Source organism: Lissotriton vulgaris, chromosome 8 (genome assembly GCF_964263255.1).
Source record: "Lissotriton vulgaris chromosome 8, aLisVul1.2, whole genome shotgun sequence".
NCBI classification, from domain to species: Eukaryota; Metazoa; Chordata; class Amphibia; order Caudata; family Salamandridae; genus Lissotriton; species Lissotriton vulgaris.
The window spans coordinates 328177723-328196276 of NC_141696.1; the positions used below are offsets into that span (position 1 = coordinate 328177723).

At 43.7% G+C, this 18554-nt stretch overlaps 1 protein-coding gene across 1 annotated transcript in view; it reads left to right on the top strand.

The window, feature by feature from the left end:
• Window positions 1-18554, top strand: part of C8H3orf52 (chromosome 8 C3orf52 homolog) — a 153012-nt gene that overhangs the window by 50331 nt on the left and 84127 nt on the right. The window contains exon 3 of the mRNA XM_086934084.1: window positions 14897-15020. Coding sequence (XP_086790210.1) covers window positions 14897-15020 — 124 coding nt within the window. The remainder of the gene's footprint in view (window positions 1-14896; window positions 15021-18554) is intronic.

Sequence of the window (18554 nt, forward strand, 5' to 3'; positions counted from 1 at the left end):
GCCAAATTTGGTGGTGCTATGTCCTGCGCGGTAAACCTGATTCTGAAATATCATTATTTCTCCTCGTTTTTCCTCTTTTTATGTGTGCTGAATTCTGCAGTACACATAGAAAGAGGAAAATTCCTCTTGTGATGGTTTTTGTGCAGGAAGGTTTTCCTTCCTGCACAAAAATATTCATTCTTCAACACAGGCACTGCTGCCCATTGTGTGCCGGCACAGGGGAGAATGTGCCATATCTAATAGATACGGCGCATTTCTGCCATTTTCTTTTGCCGAAGGACAGTGCAGCATCAAGGCCTGCTGTGCTGCGCTCTGGCAAAAAAACATAAATGAGGCCCAGTGGTGTGCAGCATCTATGGCAGCTTTGACCCAATACAGTCTACAAATGGCCATCCAAAAGGAAGGTGAGGGAGAAAGTAGACCGCCACGTAATCCAATTGCACAGATGGGCATTTGGAGGATGATAAAAAAACAACAGTCATTGGGAATGCAACCATGAAAACAACATGTTGTCTTAAAGGATTCCTTGCTTTTCAACCACAAGGGACAAGAATATGGAGTAAGCTGTAACAATGTTCGGCGTAGTGCAATAACATCATGTCTTGTAAAGCTTGTTCAACAGGTACACCAGTCATGCACACTCTCTGTACTCACTTGTTTACCATCTGTTCATTCTCTCTATTATACCATTGACCCTTGGACAACATAAGGCCATCCTTTGATGACAAATAGACATGTTCCTCAAGAAGTCTTTCGTAAGGTATGAAGTGAATTCCATTATCCACAGTAAGGTTCTTCTGTATACCTTTGTTATAAAACACTTCCTTAAGAAACTTAGTGATCGCATTAGTGGTTGCATTGTATACATATTTCAAATTGGCTCGATGGGAATGATAATGAGTACCAGTGTAATTTCCTAGGGAACCACTTCCTGTCTATGGGACCAATTATGCCCAAAGCTACTTGAACCCCGGATAATCAGGTATCCTCACAAGCGAAAGAAATTTTCTGGCAATTTTAGATTTGTCACTGGCAGCACATTTGTAGCGAGACATCACTTTATTCTCAACGTGAGAGTGTGACCAAGGCTAACAATAGTATTCCCTGAGTTTGGATTTAGTCATTCTCCTCCTAGATGCCACTCATGAGCTAGATCAAGTAACTTCCATCTTAATGCAGGTGGTGGTAGTTTGTTTCGTCTGTAGAACATCCTTCCTATGATACGGAGTTAATTTTTAATTTTCCAGTAGCCTTTTAAACAAACAGCAATATTCCCAAGTTTTGTAGGCCAGCCCTTCCAGATTCCATCGCAAAGTTCTTTTACTTCTGTGTCATTCCTCACACACTTTTCCATTCATCATCTCTCACACCTGATTTGTCAACTTAAAGTGCACAATCTTCTAGGAGAAAGGCAATGGCTGCTACATTCTCACAACCTGGTAAATGTTCTATCTTGAAGTAAAATCCAACAAACATTAGCTACTATCTGAAAATCCTGGAGGTAGTTTGGTCTAAACTCTTGGAAGAGAAAACATATGCTAGTGGCTTGTGGTCTGTCCTTATCACTAAAGGGATTGCCCATAAGAAAAGTGCAAAATGTTTAACTACCCAGTAACATGACAGTACTACCCTCTCTATTACAGAGAAATTGGATTCTGCAACTTTTAATGTGGAAGCAAACACTACTACCTGTTCCTTCCCGTTCACAACATGGGATAAATTAGCCCTTTTTTTGCTTGCAGGAGTGGTCAGGATAGCTCTTCTTGATGCCTGAAACTTGTCTAATGATAGAGCTTTGGCAATATCCTCTTTAACTCCCACAAAGGCATTTTGATATTCCTATTCCCAAATAAAATGCGCTAAATTCCTACAAAGTGCCTTTCTCGGTTCCACTTCGGGTATTTTTTTACAAACCTTTCTTAGAACTCACCCAGTCCCAGAAAGAACTTAAGTTCTTCCATATCATATGGTGGGAGGAGCTTTCATCAATGTGTTGCTTGAACATGAAATACCTTGGAAAAAGCAAGAGATGTTTGGCAAAACAGGAACAGTGTGTTTAATTAAACAATGCAGCCGGGAGCACAGTCACAGACATAAGGTCTGCGGATTGTCTCAATTTACAGTCTGTCTAACACAGACTTTTATACAGTTCATTGAACATAATAAAGTGTTTCTGGTGATCCTTTTTTGTAAGGTATGTGTACCTCTGTCTTTGGAGCAATACATTAGGGTGTTGGATGAGGAAACCAGGTGAGTCTCAACCTTGTGCGGACACATTGCGGCAGTGGGTAACATGTACAGATGTCCAGCATGGGGAGCACGTGATGACTGTGTGTACTGTGTATGCTGTGTTTTGATTGGCATTGGTCATGTGGCATCTGACTTTATAGTGTTTCGGGAACATGCGCACCCCTCTGCCCTTGTGTGCTTTATTGGGGCCAATCTTCCTGGACCATTGTGGTGTCACTGCGCCTAGCTGTGGGATCGATCTGGATTTACTATTTGGGCGTTTGTATGCTTGCTCCGTGCTACCCCACCTATGATCTGTCAATCAGTAACCTTGGGCCTGGGTCTCAGGGCCTGCCTAACCATGTATTTCTGATTTGGGGTTGATGTGGAGTTTGCAATGGAGGAATTTGTCAATAAAGATGCGATTCTGTTTTTCAACATGAATATATCGTTATTCATATTGACATCGACTTTCTCAGTATTAACATTCCTCCCAGTTGAATTCTCAACTACACTATCCAACCCATTCTTCATGACAGTTACTTTGTTGGGAAACTGTTGTTCTTTGGTGCTGACAATTATTACTTTCCTATTTACTTGCATTTTACCAATCCAAGGCCTGTGTTTTTACATCAGGAAATACCCAATTTCACGGTGCCATACACAAACAAGAACATGATGAAAACATGTAGCAATGATATGCACAATCCTGAAAGCCAAAGGGGGAGCCAGGATAACCAATTCGAAACCCACTCCTGCTCAGGGGCACCTCCCTCCTCACACATGTCTCTTTGTAAACTGTGCAGTGCTTGGAATGCAAGAGTCAATGTCCCATTATCCAGGTCACTCCCTGGGATAAACGTGCAGCAGGATGCACCAATCTTGCACAAACCCCTTCCGCGCTCGTGGTCATTAAGTCTAACACAGGAGGATTGCTCTCAATTCTTCTTTGATCGAATTAAGGATGTGCTCAGTGTTGTTTATCATGTAAAGCATTTCCCATCTGGTAATCTAAAGCCAATGGGCATTGGCTTTGGTCTGCACAGTGAAGATGGGCATGGAGCCGCCCGCTGATACTTGTGAGTCCGATAACTGTCTAAATTCGTCTAGAATCCCCTTATACTGAGCTCAGCCAAAATTATCTGCACTTCTTTTCTCACGAGGCTTATGCAGCATGGTTGTCCTTTTCCTTAGCGGGTGCTAGTACAAGTCTGATAGTTCTTCTCTAGGGATAACCAGGGTATGGGTGTCTACGATGACGAAATAGGAAAGTCCCTGCCATCCAGGGCGAGTGTAGGCAAACTCGCCCACTGCCAATACAGATCCATCAGCATGGTGCCCCATTGCATATCCAGAATGTGCAGGATTGTGCCATCATTTTCACTTGCGCCCAGTGTATGCGTTCCTATACATCTGGAACATAATGAATACAGTGTACGTTTTCACACAATTAGGGGTTGCCCCTTCCCTTCTAGCCAAGTGTATCCACCCATCTCGGCATCCCAGATTTCCTGACATGGGATGTCTATGTTTTCAGTCAACCCTCTCCTATGAGACACATTTCCCTTTGTGTCAACAAGCTGGATGGCCCTACATAGAAACTCTATGTTGGGGGTCTACTTGTTATTAAAGAAGACTGCCCCGGATACGCTAAGGGCTTTGCAAATGTAGGCAGGGGTGGGTGTGTTTGTGTATTGAGTTGGGGGTTTTCCTACCTCCAAGAATATCTTCTCTACGAAGTCTCGGGGCCAAACAGTATCCTCCCCTATGGTGCTCTTCCTGTGTATCCTGTCTAGCTCAGTTTGAATGCTGCTAGGCTCGGTGAACAGGTTGGTTTTGTAAAAGGTCAGATTAACTACTACTCTGTGAGTTCTACCTTGTTGGGCTGGATGTTGGCCCTGATTCTGCACAGGTACAAGTGGAGAAGGCATTTTGCTTTTTCAGGAGCTAAATCTTGGATAGATAAAGTCTATCTGTACCTACTGCATGCCGAATAAGCGAACTGACGTAACACAACTTGGTTTATGTCTTAGAGCCCAAGGCGGTCATGTACTGATACCATGTGTTGTGTAAATGAGTGCTGTGTAGTGCATGTGGAATGTTTGTGTTTGGGTCAGTGTAATTATAAGTGACATGGGAGAGATCCCTACGCAAGCGATGTGATAGTTTCTGAACAGACTTCATTTGGCCAGGCGGCTCTTGGCAACGGATAGGTGCGGTAGCACCCAAACTAAACAGAGGATTCATAAGTGTGAGAAAATGCATAACTTGAGATTGAACATTGCAGGTCTAAGATATGGATCCAGGGGAGATGGCTGTTGTCCTCTGGTTAATGGGTGTTTTTTGCTCAACAGTTCAGTCAAAACGTTCACAGTACAGTTTGTAAGTTTGATTCACTTTCTTTAGATCCGTGTTGGAGCAATGATGTAAGCAAAACAAGGAAATGATGGGGCATTGAAACTTTTCAGACCATCACCCCCAGTCATAGATCTAGGTTGAATCCATCATTGTTCTTTAGCTCACTTCACCACCTCAGTTCGGACCCAGCTATATGCAAATCAGTTGTGACCCTGTGCCTCATGGGAACAGTCCAGCCCACACCGCCAAGCCAGGTCTTCCCTGAACTGGAAATAAGCATCCTTGGACCAGTTTCTGGGTAACACTCTTCATCAGCCAGGCTAGCTTGAAGCCAGTGCCAAGGTGAGCAAGGGACCCAGCTGAAAGGTGGTGCACTTGGTGATTCGATTGCAGACCTGTTGGGTATGACCTTGGTTTGTTTGATAATTCAGAAAAAACATTGCATGTGAGCTGAGGTTAATAATCGTTTTTTTTCGGAGTTCCTGTATTTTCCTCAGGGGTGTGTTCTCCACACTCCATTTATGCAATTCTTTATTGCGGCACCAGAAACTGGCCCTGGTCGTGGTATTTTTTTTAAAGTTAAAAGACAAGAGATGGCCTATGGGTAATCAGGCAGAATAATCTACTTTATGAGTCCTTGTACTTAACTGGGTGTTTGGATTAATGTTTTATGGAGTGCCCTTGTGATTATGGGGATGGATCTCTCCGTTTTTATCTAGGGTTTTCTGGGCTTCACCAGTTTCCTGAGACCCTGTCTCTCCTGATCCCTGGGGCACCATTGGCGTGCATTGTTTTCAACTTACATGTGCGCTGAACTGTACGAGGAGGGGGTGTGTCGTTGTTGGGTGCTGTGTGGTGGCTACAACATGCCCTGAGACCACATGTCTCTCAGCATGCCACATACAATGTGCCCCTCTCTTGTGGCACCAGATATCTCAGTACTATTCTTTCCCTAGAGGCTTCTCTTTTGAGCTAACTTTGGGCTATTTTTGTTGGGTTTTAAGTTCCTGCCTAATTCTTGCATGATCTGCTATTTTACTTATCATGAGGTAAAGAGGGTCATAAAGTTGTTGGGTGACTTCCATGTACCACTGTCACTTTCTTGTGATGTCCGAGGTCAGGGCTTACTACCTTTTGTGGATGGTGTATGTGAGATCTGGTGTGTTGGACAATTGCTAGGCCTAATATGGGGGTCAGCACAGTCTGCATTCTACCCTCGTCTGGAGCTGTAATGGACTTTGTGACCTCCGTTCTCCCAAGCAGCCCCATCACCCTCTGACCACATCTTCTCAGTTGAGTTTGGATCTGCGGTTCATGGCTTGTGGCTAGGGACTTCCAACTAGCGGACATGCTAGAAGTATGGCCTGATGACCAAACTTTGTATATTAAAAAAACAAAAGAAATAACTGAAAACATCACCAAGATCATAAGAACTTGGGGGGTCCAAGGCTAAGGACAAGAATCTTCACCGAACTTTGCTACTTTGCCTAGGCATGATGAATGTACTGGGATTTCCTCGCAACTCTGAGACATCGGGCTGACCTGATGAACCTCTCGATTAGCCTGACACGCTGAAAACGCTTCACAACTTATTGACTCTTGTGAGTGTGCTGTGGAGGTTGTAGGGTCTTCACTTTCCCAGGCATACAGGAATCCTGGATCCCACAACTTGAGGACGACTTCGTTTTTGGAACTGAAAGGGTGCCTTCATCTTATCTAGAGCTTCTAGATTTTCGGGGCCGCTGTTGGGGAAACACTCCACAAAGGAAGCATGGGTCCTGGGCCAAGTGCTGAGAATGGGGACCCTTTGACCTGGTTATTGGAACCTGTCCCATTTAACATTACAAAACAGGTGTATTTGTAAAGCACATGATCACTCAGGAGGGTATCTTGAACCTGAATAACAGATGTTTATTATTACCCAACTCATTGACTTTTTGGGTGCGAGATCCTGGGTGTCTGCTTTTTAAGTACTTGGTCTGGAAGCCGCCAGCCCCCTCGTCAGACTGCCCTCCCACTGGGGCGTGGCAGCCAACCCCGCCCTGGGGGATCAGCAACAGAGTGGGGCATTTGCTCCCGCAGGCACCCTAAATGGCAAACTTTTGGTGAAGATACCCGATTGACAGAGCACATGTAGCAGCCCTGAATCCCAGATGCAAGTTAAAGTTTGTATTTCCAACGTTGTCTCATTGGTCCTTCTTTTGGCTTTTGGTACACTTAATTCTTGTAATGTGGGCAAATGTGGGGTTTTTACTCTGGGGTTTTATCTTATTGCGCATTTGGATTCTTTGTTTGTGTGAAGGCACAGTTACCCCTCCCTGATGAGGCTGTGGCCCCGGTCACTGTTGTGCTGGGTCCCCTGTCTGCGGCTGCTGTTGCCACGTGTTTGTCCAACTACCTGATCCCAGTTGCGAGCGTGCAGCAGTTGTCTTGCCTCCCTGTACTTGAATGTAGGGTGTATTTGGGTTTCCCTGAGCTTGATTATGGCGATGAGGATTTTGTGGTGGCTGACCCTGGCCCATCAACCTCTGTTCGTAGTATGCTTTTAACCAGCATTGGTCTGCCAGATGACCCCTCCTGTGGCAATAGTAACCTTCCCTAAGGTCTAGTTGCTGCCAGCCTCCTTGGCCTCTGCAGCTATAGCTAGGTTGAAACCCTCTGGGGTTTTGCAGTGGAGCCGCCTCTAAGACTGGTGCCATTTGCATGTTTGCGACAAACATGGCCAGCTCAAGGGTGGTCTTTTTCAATTTATTTGGACCAATTTAGCAGTGTCTCTCCGGGCTTGATCCTATATGGGGATCATCCTCATGAGTTGCAGAATGGGGTGCGTGTGTGTCTGCCCATTTGTCTCATACTCAGCCTTCCTTTCCATGCGATCTGCTGGGACATTTCTTCGCAGTGGGTTTCTGTCTTCCTTGTGTGCAGTATCCTAAAGAGTTCGCCTAAACCCATTAGTCCTTCCATGTATGCCAAAACCGTCTCAGTGAAGATGGTCCGGTTGGTAGGTGGTGTCTTTGCTGGTATACTTGTGAGGATGGAATGTTTCAATGCTACGGATCCCGAGTGGGAGCCCCTGGGGAAGAGCAGGCCATGGTCCCATCACCTGTAAACTGAATGGTCATTCTTAGTTTGGCCAGCAGTTCTCGTCCTAATAGATTAGTCAGGGATGAGGGGGACTATAATAGCTGTCCTCTTACTCAAATTCCTCCTACCTTTCATTCAAGAGATTTTGTGAAGGGGCCCTTGACATCGTACAAGAGAATACCTGTGTAATCATGGTGTCTTTCGATAAGAGGACCACCCCTTCCCTTAGGCATGACCTTGCTGCTCCTGAGTTGATTATAAAGTTGTATGGTATATTGTTTACAATGGCTATGACTACTGGTTCTTCCTCTGGTCTGCTAGTGGTTGACAGTACTAGACAAGTGTCGTTGTGTGCCCCTTCTGCCTCGAACATCAACTCACGCCTTTCTCCCTTGGCTGACTGGGCAAGACCTGTAGCCTCACCCTCGTCATCGGCTCCCGGAGGACTGGGGCCCTCTTTCCGCTAGCGGTATCACTGTCTAGAACTGATACAAACCTCCTTGTCCCTCATGTGTCGTCGCCTAAGCCAGTGAGGGGTCAGTGAGGGTGCGTGTTTTTTGCACCACTGGGGTTCTATGTGTCGGGCACGAGGGATGGAGGGATTGACCTTCTGGGAGCCATTGCACCGGACTGGGGTTGCTCTGTGACTGCTTGGGCCTGCTGGCCTATTAGTCTTTCATGCATGTGCCTAGGGTTCCCACCGACTTCTTCAACTGGTGGATTATAGAATCCTAATGCGGGAAGAGAGCACCTCCATAAGGACATATGGTGGTGGAGGTGTGTACTATCTGTAGTGCAGGACCGTCAATGTGGACCTCCTTGAAGATGGCCTATAGTTATAATAATGCCTCTCTCTTATCTTCTTTTTACCTGTCTATCTAGTTTCTATGTATGTTCCCATGTGTTCAAGTATGTTAGTATAAAAAGTACCTCCTTTGGCCAGGGAAATGTATGTGCCTTCATGTGTGCGTGCTATTCTTGGCAAACCTAATTAAGTATTTTTGCCTGCGTGGAGACCCGGGTTTGCATATGTTTTGACGGTGGCTACATGATAAGTTCAGTAGTTTTAGAGGACAAGATACCTTAGCTTCTTTGTTTTAGGGACTCTCTGGTTTCGATCTGAATCGTGGGATTTACTGTTTCTAATTATGTAACTATGAGCTCAGCGCTATGTACAAATGAACATTACCTAAACCCAAACAACAATGCATTTGAAGGGTTGCAACATAAAAAGTGCAATTTGTCAATAAAAACAGTATCTGAACGATATTGACTACTGGCAGTAATGGCAGTTGGTGAAGCATCTTCATATTAAACATTGAGTCGTCGACAAATACACAATACATAGGACAAAACACAATTTGCAGTCATTTTAATAGCACTATGACATCACGCCTATACCTCACATTAACAGTCGCACCCTGTATCACACTCAGGAGCTAAGTATACCATCTGTATCAACCCCGCAGACCAAGTGACCAACACCTAAAAAATGTCAGCGGAAAATAATTACTTTGCCAAAAAGGATGCCATAACCTGCTCCTATCACAGCCTGTCCTGCGACCAGGGGAAACTGTATGTGGTACAAGGGACTGATAGCCTATTAACACCTTGGCTGCTAGGTGTTTTCCCCTCCTGTGCTGGAAATTAAGATTCTTCTATATTCATGACGAGCTCAGCTCGTCATCAGCACAGCTCAACTGTGCATCATGACGAGCTGAGCTCGTCATGAGCATCGAAAGGGTTAATATCGGCTCCGGGACAAAAACAATAACAATACTCCATAGAAAAAGAGGAATAACTTGAGATCCAGAGGCCCCTCTTGGGAAAACACAAGTTACACATAATCTCCCAAGTCCAAATCTTTTCCCTAAATGTCCGAATTGGACCCTGTATCATACCCAGGGGCCAAGCGTACCATCTGTGTCACGCCTAGCTGTTCGAGCATGCCAACTGTGTCACGCCCAGTGGAAAAAGCGTACCATCTGTGTTACACCCAGCCAAGAAAGCAACCAAGGTCTCTGACTTCTTTCGGATACCAACAACTTTGGAAACCAGTTGCACTGAAAAATCCTTTTAGATTAAAAAATGGGATTGAGGTGTCAACTCTGACAAAAAAAATACAATAAGTATTTCCCTTTCCTAGTGTGTTGACTGTAAAAAAAAGTTGACTTCCCTGGGATTTACCCTAAAACTGCCTTGCGTCTACTCAGCTAGGACATAAAAAATAGGTAATATGCCAGATTCTGTCAGTGGAAGGGTGCGCAAGTTATCTTTTACTACTTCTCCCTAGTTTTACATGTGCTACTTGCTTTCCTAGGGTTCTGATGTAGTCTCTTACCCTCTGTGATGGCTGCTTCAGGACATACCTCCGCCCGCGGATTCACCAGAACTTCCAACCAATTGCGGTGTCTGCTCACCTTCCTTGTTGTGCAAATTTGAATCTGTGTGGGTGGGGTCCCCTTCCTTTCGCCGCAGTCGATTTCGAGGTACCAATCAGCTCCTATCTGTCTCACCAAACTGTTGCTTGAACATGAAATACTTTGAACAAACAAGAGGCGTTTGGCAAAACAGAAACAGTTCATTTAATTGAACAATGCGGCTGGGTGCACCGTAGCTGGCATAAGGTCTGAGGAATGTCTCAATTTACAATCAGTCTAACATAGACTTTTAAACAGTTCATTGAACGTAATAAAGTGTTTCAGGCGATCGTTTTATGGTAAGGAACGTGGACCTCTGTCTTTAGAGCCATAAGTTAGAGTATTGGATGAGGAATCCAGGTGGGCCTCGACCTTGCATGAACACAATGCGGCCAGTGGGTAACGTCTAGATGTCCGGCTAGGGAGCGTGTGATCACTTTGTGGGAACGTGAGCACCCCTCCCGTCATGTGTGCTTTATTTTGGCCAATCTCTGTGGACTATTGTGGTGTCCCCTATCTGTGGGATTGATGTGGTGTTTCCTGTTCACGTGTTTGTATGCTGGCTACGTGCTACCCCACCTGTGATCTGTCAATCAGTAACTTCCGGCTTGGGTCTCAGGGCCTCCCTAAACTGGTATTTCTTAGTCAGGTTGATTTGGAGTTTACAACGGGCAAAGTTATCAATAAAGACATGAATCGATTGTTATTCATATTGACATCGACTTTCTCAAATGTAACCACGTTGAGCTTAGGCTTGATTCCATCACAGGTTGTGTGACCTAAATATTGAACTGACGCTACATTTCTCTTTAAATTGTGATACCTGCATTTTTTAATTTCTGTAATACTGACCAAAGAGTATGATTTTGTTTTTTTTTCAATATTAACCATAGAAAAATATGTCATTCTAATAACAAAGGACATTGTGTTCACTATGTAATATGTCCTGAATGATCAGTTGAAAAAATGGCAGCCACTGAAGCAAGCCCAGAGGAGCCAGAGGACATTCTAAGGTACCTGCATGCTCCGAGTGGAGTTATACACTATGTCAGTCAACGTGAATCGGGATGTAACTCCATTTGGGGGTATACTGAGATAAGTCAAGTGCACTAAAACAATAAGTATCCTTGACGTACTTACTTTGGTCTGCTACCCCTCCTGGGGTATAGGCCGTCAACCAGGACTCTCCAGTCATCACTATCTTGGGTTTGTCTTTCAATCTGATTCCATGTATAGCCCATCTCCTTGAAGTCAGCCTCGAGGCCTCAGCACCTGGTGTTTCTTGACCTTCCTCTTTTCCTTTTACCATAAGGGTTCTGGGTCAGGGCTTGCCTGGAGTGTTTAACGCAGGCTTGTAGAGGGTGTGACCTATCCAGCCCAGCATCTTTTCATGATTTCTTCATGAGTAGGGATTTGGAGAGTCTGCTGCCATAGGTTGTTGCTGATGTGGTTTGGCCAGTGGATTTGGACTTTTTTCTCAGACAAGTGGTGATGACTGTCTGGACTTTGTTGGTGGTGGTCACTGTTGTCCTCCTGGTTCCTGCTCCATACAGAATGACTGATTTTACATTGGTATTAAAAAGCTTGATCTTGGTTTGCCGCATTAGGTCCTTGGAGCTCCAGCTCTTCTTTAGCTGAATGAAGGCAGCCCTTGTTTTGCTGATTCGTATCTTGACGTCAGCATCTGTGCCACCGTGCTTGTCTATGACACTGGCCAGGTAGGTGTAGACCTCAACTTCTTTCAGTGCAACGCCTGCAAGAGTTACTGCAACTGTGATGACCGTATTAGCCTCCAGGATCTTGTTATTTCCCCTGTGGATGATGATTGAGGCCAAGTTGTGCTGATGTGGTGCCACATTATTGATCTTCTCTTGCATCTGCTAATGGGTAAGGGAGAGGAGGGCCAGGTCGTCTTCAACGTCCAGGTCATCAGGCTGAATCCAAGGTATCCACTGGATCATATTTCTTCTCCCTGGTGTGGATATCTTCATGATCCAGTCTACGCCCATGAGTGAGAGAAAAGGCAACAATGGTGGATTACCGTCCCCTGCTGGAAGGTTTCCATGAGTTGTCCTCCATGGACTATCTTGCAGGTCATTCCCTTGTAAGAGTTCCTGATGATTCTTATGAGTTTATCCGGCACACCATAGTGGTTGAGGATTTGTCAATTGCCTTCTCATAGTGATAAAATTGACATATGGGGGGAGTTCCATTCCATCAACTGCCAAGTGATGCCAATCCAGTCCTGGGCCCTTGGAAGTTTGTATAAAGTGCTGCAACTGCTGAAATCCATGCATCAACTATGTTGTAATTATCAGAACTGGTGCACGCCCCTCGATGCTGATGCATCACTACTTCTGCATGGACTGTGGACCTCATATCACCAACTGTGTGGTGCATCAACTCCAGGTCCTGACGCATCCTTGACTTTGCGCAGCTTGGCACTGACGCATTGCTTTGTGCTGTTTGCATCGCCTACAAACCAGGGTTCTATGACAATGCATCACATTGCTGCTCCTCACATCTCTACTCACGTAGGACCCACCCACCCCACCTGCAACCACTGCACCCAATTTCTCCAGATTTTAGCCAACCCTGCTCAACTGGACGGCCCTCACTTCAGGAAGGACCTCAGGACCTGGCTTTTTGACTGAACTGGCTCTCCGACTGAACTGCAAAACCCCCCTCATCCCCCCAGCATCTTGAGACCCTAACTGGCAACTAGCCTCACTCGATACGTACCTTGATTGATTGATTGACTGATTTAATTGAAAGGATCAACGACAAGACATTGCCTCCCCTGCTTCTCGAATCTTCGTTGAGGTTGACGCATCCAAGGAACTGTTTCAGTGGGCTGTTGCTGTTTCCTTTATCCAACCTGCACTCCATCGGGGTTGGCCTGAACTTTTGGATTTACCCCAGTAAAGCACGACCAGATGTCCCAGGTTGGCGTGCTTAAAGCTTTTAAGCACTACATTCTCATTTATTCTTTACAAATTCATAACTCCAGTTATACTTATTGGATTTCTTTTTTTTTTTGGCTTTGTTTTGTTCATAAAAATATAAGCTGTTTTTCTAACTTGGTATGGGGAGTGTTTTATGATGTGTACTTGACTTACCCTGACTAGAATTGTTGTTCCTGCTTGGACAGGATGCATACCTCTGCCAACCAGAAACCCAATTTTTAGCAGTTGTGTATGCCAGATCTGTAGCATTTATTCCATTCTTTCTTTAAATTGGGACATTTTGAAATCAGTGTTTTCGCCATTACTGTACCAACATTCGTCCATCTTAAAGTCTTTAACTACATATAAATCTTGTTTACTCACTGTGCTGTGTGGTCTAGTATGTGGCTATATATATATTGCATCTTATAGATAATAGTTGATTTTATATGTGCATTGCTTTTACATCATACTAGTTGGTCTCAGCTAAGAGAATCACACAAGGGACCAAAATCACATGTGCATAAGTCCCTTCTCAAAGCAGCTACATATATGGCTACCTTTTCATTTTTGCCTTGAACTCTGGCTAAAAATGTCTTTCCAAATTGATCTTCTATTTTTTTTCAGAGCAATTTGATAAGCATTTAATTGAGCATTTTGTTCTTCTCTTCCACCTATATTTCGGTCTTGTAGTTTCTCAAAAAGTTTCTTCCTTCCACCGCAAAATTGGGTAATAAAACATGTTGTTTTCATACTGGCTAATATATTTCTCCAGACACTTCAAGAGGATGGACGGAGTGCTAAACCTTTTCAACTATTCAACCCCAGTTAAGACCCAGTCAAGAGATCTGGGTTTAATCCATCATTCTTTTGCTCACTGTGCCACCCCAGTTTGAACCCAACCATATGCAATTCAGTCTTGACCCTGCTCCTCATGGGAACAGTCCAGCCCGAACTGCCAGACAGGTCCTCCATGGACCGTAAGCAAGCATCCTAGAACCAGATTTGTGGTATCAGCCCATATCAGCCAGACCAGCTTGACTCCCGTGGCAAAGCGAGCAAGGGACCCACGTCTGAAAGAAGATCAGGATTTATGCAGGAGTGTCTACTGCTGTGTATTAGTGGAAGATTGGTTGGAAAGAAAGAAGATTCAGAAGGAACAGGGTCAGCTGTGTCATTCTCGAGAAATCCAACCAGGCCAGTTATCAGGTACCATTGGAACACTCCTGGAATGTCTGTAGACAATTTTAGCAGCAGAAAAGAAGATAATTAGCCTTTGGGACTTAGAAAGTACGTGACTTCTGAAGGCTCAGGACAAGATGTTAAGCCTACGTGGTTGCTTTTTCCATGTTTGTCCTACTTGGAGCATATGAATAGGATGATCTAAGTTACTTGGAGACCATGAAAACATGGTGTCTACTTTTGTGGAATCCAATTCCAGGGTTGTCTTCCAGCGTTGGCCCACTAAAGGATTTAAACCTCCAAAAATGCTTCTAAGTATGAAGGTAAAACTGTTATCCAGACAAACCACTCACCCTTTTCTGGCCCCAGCAACATTATGCCTAAGTACTGAAGCTTAAATAATTGCACAGTTTAAAAAAAAAAAAAATTCTAATGTAAAATAGATAGATAGAAGGATAGATTGATAGTTTTGAATGATAGACCGTGTCTAATAAACAGAAATTTTAATTTGAACCTGAACAGATACTGCAAACTATATCTTTCCAGTCGAAATGTAATATAATCCATTTAAGTATGGAACGTAGCGTTTTATCACGCTATCGTAAAAAATGTAAAGCCTTGATGCCATGAAGCATTTAAGTGCAAAACACTAATGCTGTTTTCTTTTTTTATTCTTAGAGACAAGATTTACGGACTTTGTGCACTAAACCAGTCTATCGGAAATGTACTCTCTGGATGGCCACTGCATCTGTATTTTTAATCGTCCTCTTTGTAATTGTCATCAGTTTAATTATGTATTCAAGTAAGTACTTTATAACGCTTCAGAACTTACAGTTCTTCTGAAAATATCCTGCAGGTAAAGGCAGAAATGAAATGAAAGAGTCGTAATCTTCTCACTACCTTACTTTGTGTGTGTTTGTGTGTGTGCATGTCTTTGTGTACCCAACACACATGTCTAGATCTTTTTGTGTTTTTGTGTATTTATGGCACACCAGTAGTAATAATTGTAACCGCATAAAATATTTCGTTTGACAGATGCATTTGAATTAATGTATATTCACACATTTATTACAACAGTGCAAAGACCAAATTCCATGTTCTTACCACAGTAAAATGTACCTACCAAAACAACTCCTGTCATTTTTCTCGACTGCATCCTCTACTTCTCGTTGTCCTGCAAAATCCACATATTATGAGTAGATACCGGAAAGAGGGAGAAGCAGGCGCTGCAGGAGTGCTGGTACAATTTTCGGAGTGGGGATGCTGCCATCAATGTAACATCAGTGAAGTCATAGGGTTTGGGGACAATCCAAGCGTCACACAAAGAATACATATAGCAAATAACCGACGCACTCCAATTCAGCAACAAAATGCTAAAGTTGTAGTATGTAGAATGGTGTGGTGGCACACTGTAAGTTATAGACAGCACATTTTCCACTAAAATGGCTACAAAAGTTGCACTGACATGCAGTTTTACCAATAAAACTATAAAGGGGACGAACAATAATGTATGGAAATTGGGTTTCAGAAAATATTTATCATTTGTACGTCCCCAACTAATGTGTCTCGATTGGTTTTGATACAATTACATTATTTGTTTCTACCACACTTCAGAATTACAAAACATTTGCTTCATTTGTGATTTAATTTGAAATAATTTTACAGTTAATTTATGGGTATTAAAATGTTGTTATGTGTTACAAAAACCCTGACATCCTACAGCCTCTCCTTTCACATCAGCAAAGTTGTCAGATAGTTTATTTTACAAAATCCCCTATTTTGGCAGCCAGAGAACAAAAGTGAACACCAGTCTACATGTTAAAAGAAAAAGCATCAATTTGAGAGAAGACTTAGTCTGACATTTGACCTCTGTCTTTGAACATAGAAATAAAGGCATCTTTATTTGTCATTCACTTTCAGAACTCCAGGACGTTTATGCTAGGGGTGCTGTGGCACTCCCAGGACCCCTACTTCCGGCGCCTAATAATAGCTTTGGAAGTCATTGACGTTTTGATGACAGTGGGCCTGTAACAGTATTTACTTTTTGCAGCCAATCCTTTACATTAAATGAAACTCTCAGAATACCAATATTCTATTACAAGTTTCTGTAAAAGCAAATAAGCAAACCGAATATGCTCTGCCTGTTCACTCTGTGAAAAACAATTCCCATCAAACATTTGCTTTCCCCAGTAAACATTTCCTGTTCAGCACAGGGATACAGCTCAAACCGTCTGTTTGTGATTTCCTCCCTTTATAATTCGTCTACTATAGACTTGCACTGAAGCGCAGTACAGTTTTTCTTTCCCCATATCTGTGTCCAAATTGACCTGATGTGTAAAATGTCACTGTCTACATATGTCACTTCACATTTGCGTGAAAACGCTAGAGGGTATTTGTTCCTTAGGGAAAAAAAAGTGTGTGTCAAGATTGATAATGGCAAGGGGGACTTGCTCATTAGGAAGTAGTGCCCTCACACACCCGTGAGGGTGTCATGCTTCATCATCAGGCTTAGTTCCTCGTGGGTTCGGGGCTGCAATACCACACGGGCTGCGGGAGAGGGCTCTTTGGCGGAGATCTTTTAAATATAGCCACCAAGTAGGGAGCAGGTGTGTGGTGTAAGTAAAATGTTGAATTAAAACTACCTAAGGGGTACCATAAGATGAATGTATTCATGGGTCCCCTTGGTATGGGCAAAGATGTTTGTGTAGATGGTGCTTCCAATTATGAAGAATGACAATCTATCAATATGCGTAGGTCGACATGTGTCATGCCTCAAGGGTCCAGGAGGGATCCGTGGCATTTCCTCAGGACCAGAAAACAAAAAATGATGATAGGTATCCCTATGTGTAATCAGGGTTGGGTGCATAGATTTCTAGTATCTAATGATTACCGTAAAGCGACTAAGTAAGGAGGTGAGTCAAGCAAATACTTCAATGAGACAAGCAGGTACCTCCATTGAACACCCCAAATCAGGTCCCAATCCAACCTGAAAAATAAAACTAACATGAACATCTGATTTTTTTGTGTACCAATTGCACACACCCTATGATGCTGTCACAGGGAGTGCTCAATGGCATTGATGTGTAATGCATAAATCAAAGCATGCTAGGAGCGCAATGCATAACTCCTGTGGTGCATATCATGGTGTAATACATCGCAGTTATTTTGGCGAGTGACAGTCTATGTAGTTTGACAATATGAAAAGGCTGTAAGGAAACAGACACAGACATACAACACACTTATAAGGTGAGCCAAGGTAAGGGTAGGGATATTATCTTACTCTACAATCAAGGAAGTTTTGGACCTTTGGTCATAAGCAGATGACTGTGTCTGAGCTGCAGTGGAAATTCTAAAAAAGGTAAGTATAGGACGAGAAATCAAAAGTCGAAGCGGGCGTTCCGTGGGGAAGGAAGCGGTCCGCTTGGAAGGTTAAGCACTTACTAGGATGATCGCGGAGTCCAGTATATTCACCTTCCCTGCATGCAGCTCGACCAGAGTTGACTGCAGCCTGGGCAGGGGCACCATTAAATACACTGCTGTTTCCCCAGCTGCAATCAATCTTGTTGTGCAGAGCTGTGACTGCCAACACATAGTGGTGGTCATGTTGTGGAAACTAGCTGAAATTGCTGTTAGCATCAACTGAAGCCATTTTGTGTGTGGCAGCCATTTTAGTTAGCCATGTGCTGCCATGTGCTTTCTCCCTCTTCACTGTTGCCTGCCCTTGTATTCTGCTTGAGTCATCAGTTACAGTTAACTCCTTCAGCACTGAGCCAGTACACTGCACATACTCAGAAAGGCCTGTTTCTGCCAGAATGCACCTGCTCTTAAAGTAACTTTCAGGCTATTTTAACTAATGTCAGCAATATTGTAACTCCTCCCACTCTGTTGACTAAGCAATTCTTATGGATCTGTAAATGGCTATTTGTGTTCACACTTGTAATGCCTCGTTTTGAGTCTCCATGCTTACTCAGCGGTAAATTGGGTATAAAAGGCCCTTGGTTTCTCTACTCCTTAGACTGCCTCATACAGTGGCCTGAGGGTACCGTATTGACGCAGTCTCCCTCATGTGAGGTTAATAAATGTATTCCTTTAATATTACAGCTTCCGTGCCAATCTCTTCTTTGTTGGTTTAATGACCGGTGCATCAGTGAGCCCCTAAAAAGGCTTTTTATTCCACAATGTGAGCACAATGTGAAGCGGCTATAGTGTTGCTGGTTTGCGGTGACTGCCATATTGGCATGTCTAAATTCAGCTCTCGATGTTCGGGTGTGTAACCTACGAACAGGTGTTCCTAGTGAGGCAAGAGGTCTCATATGTTTCTGTCATATGCAATTGG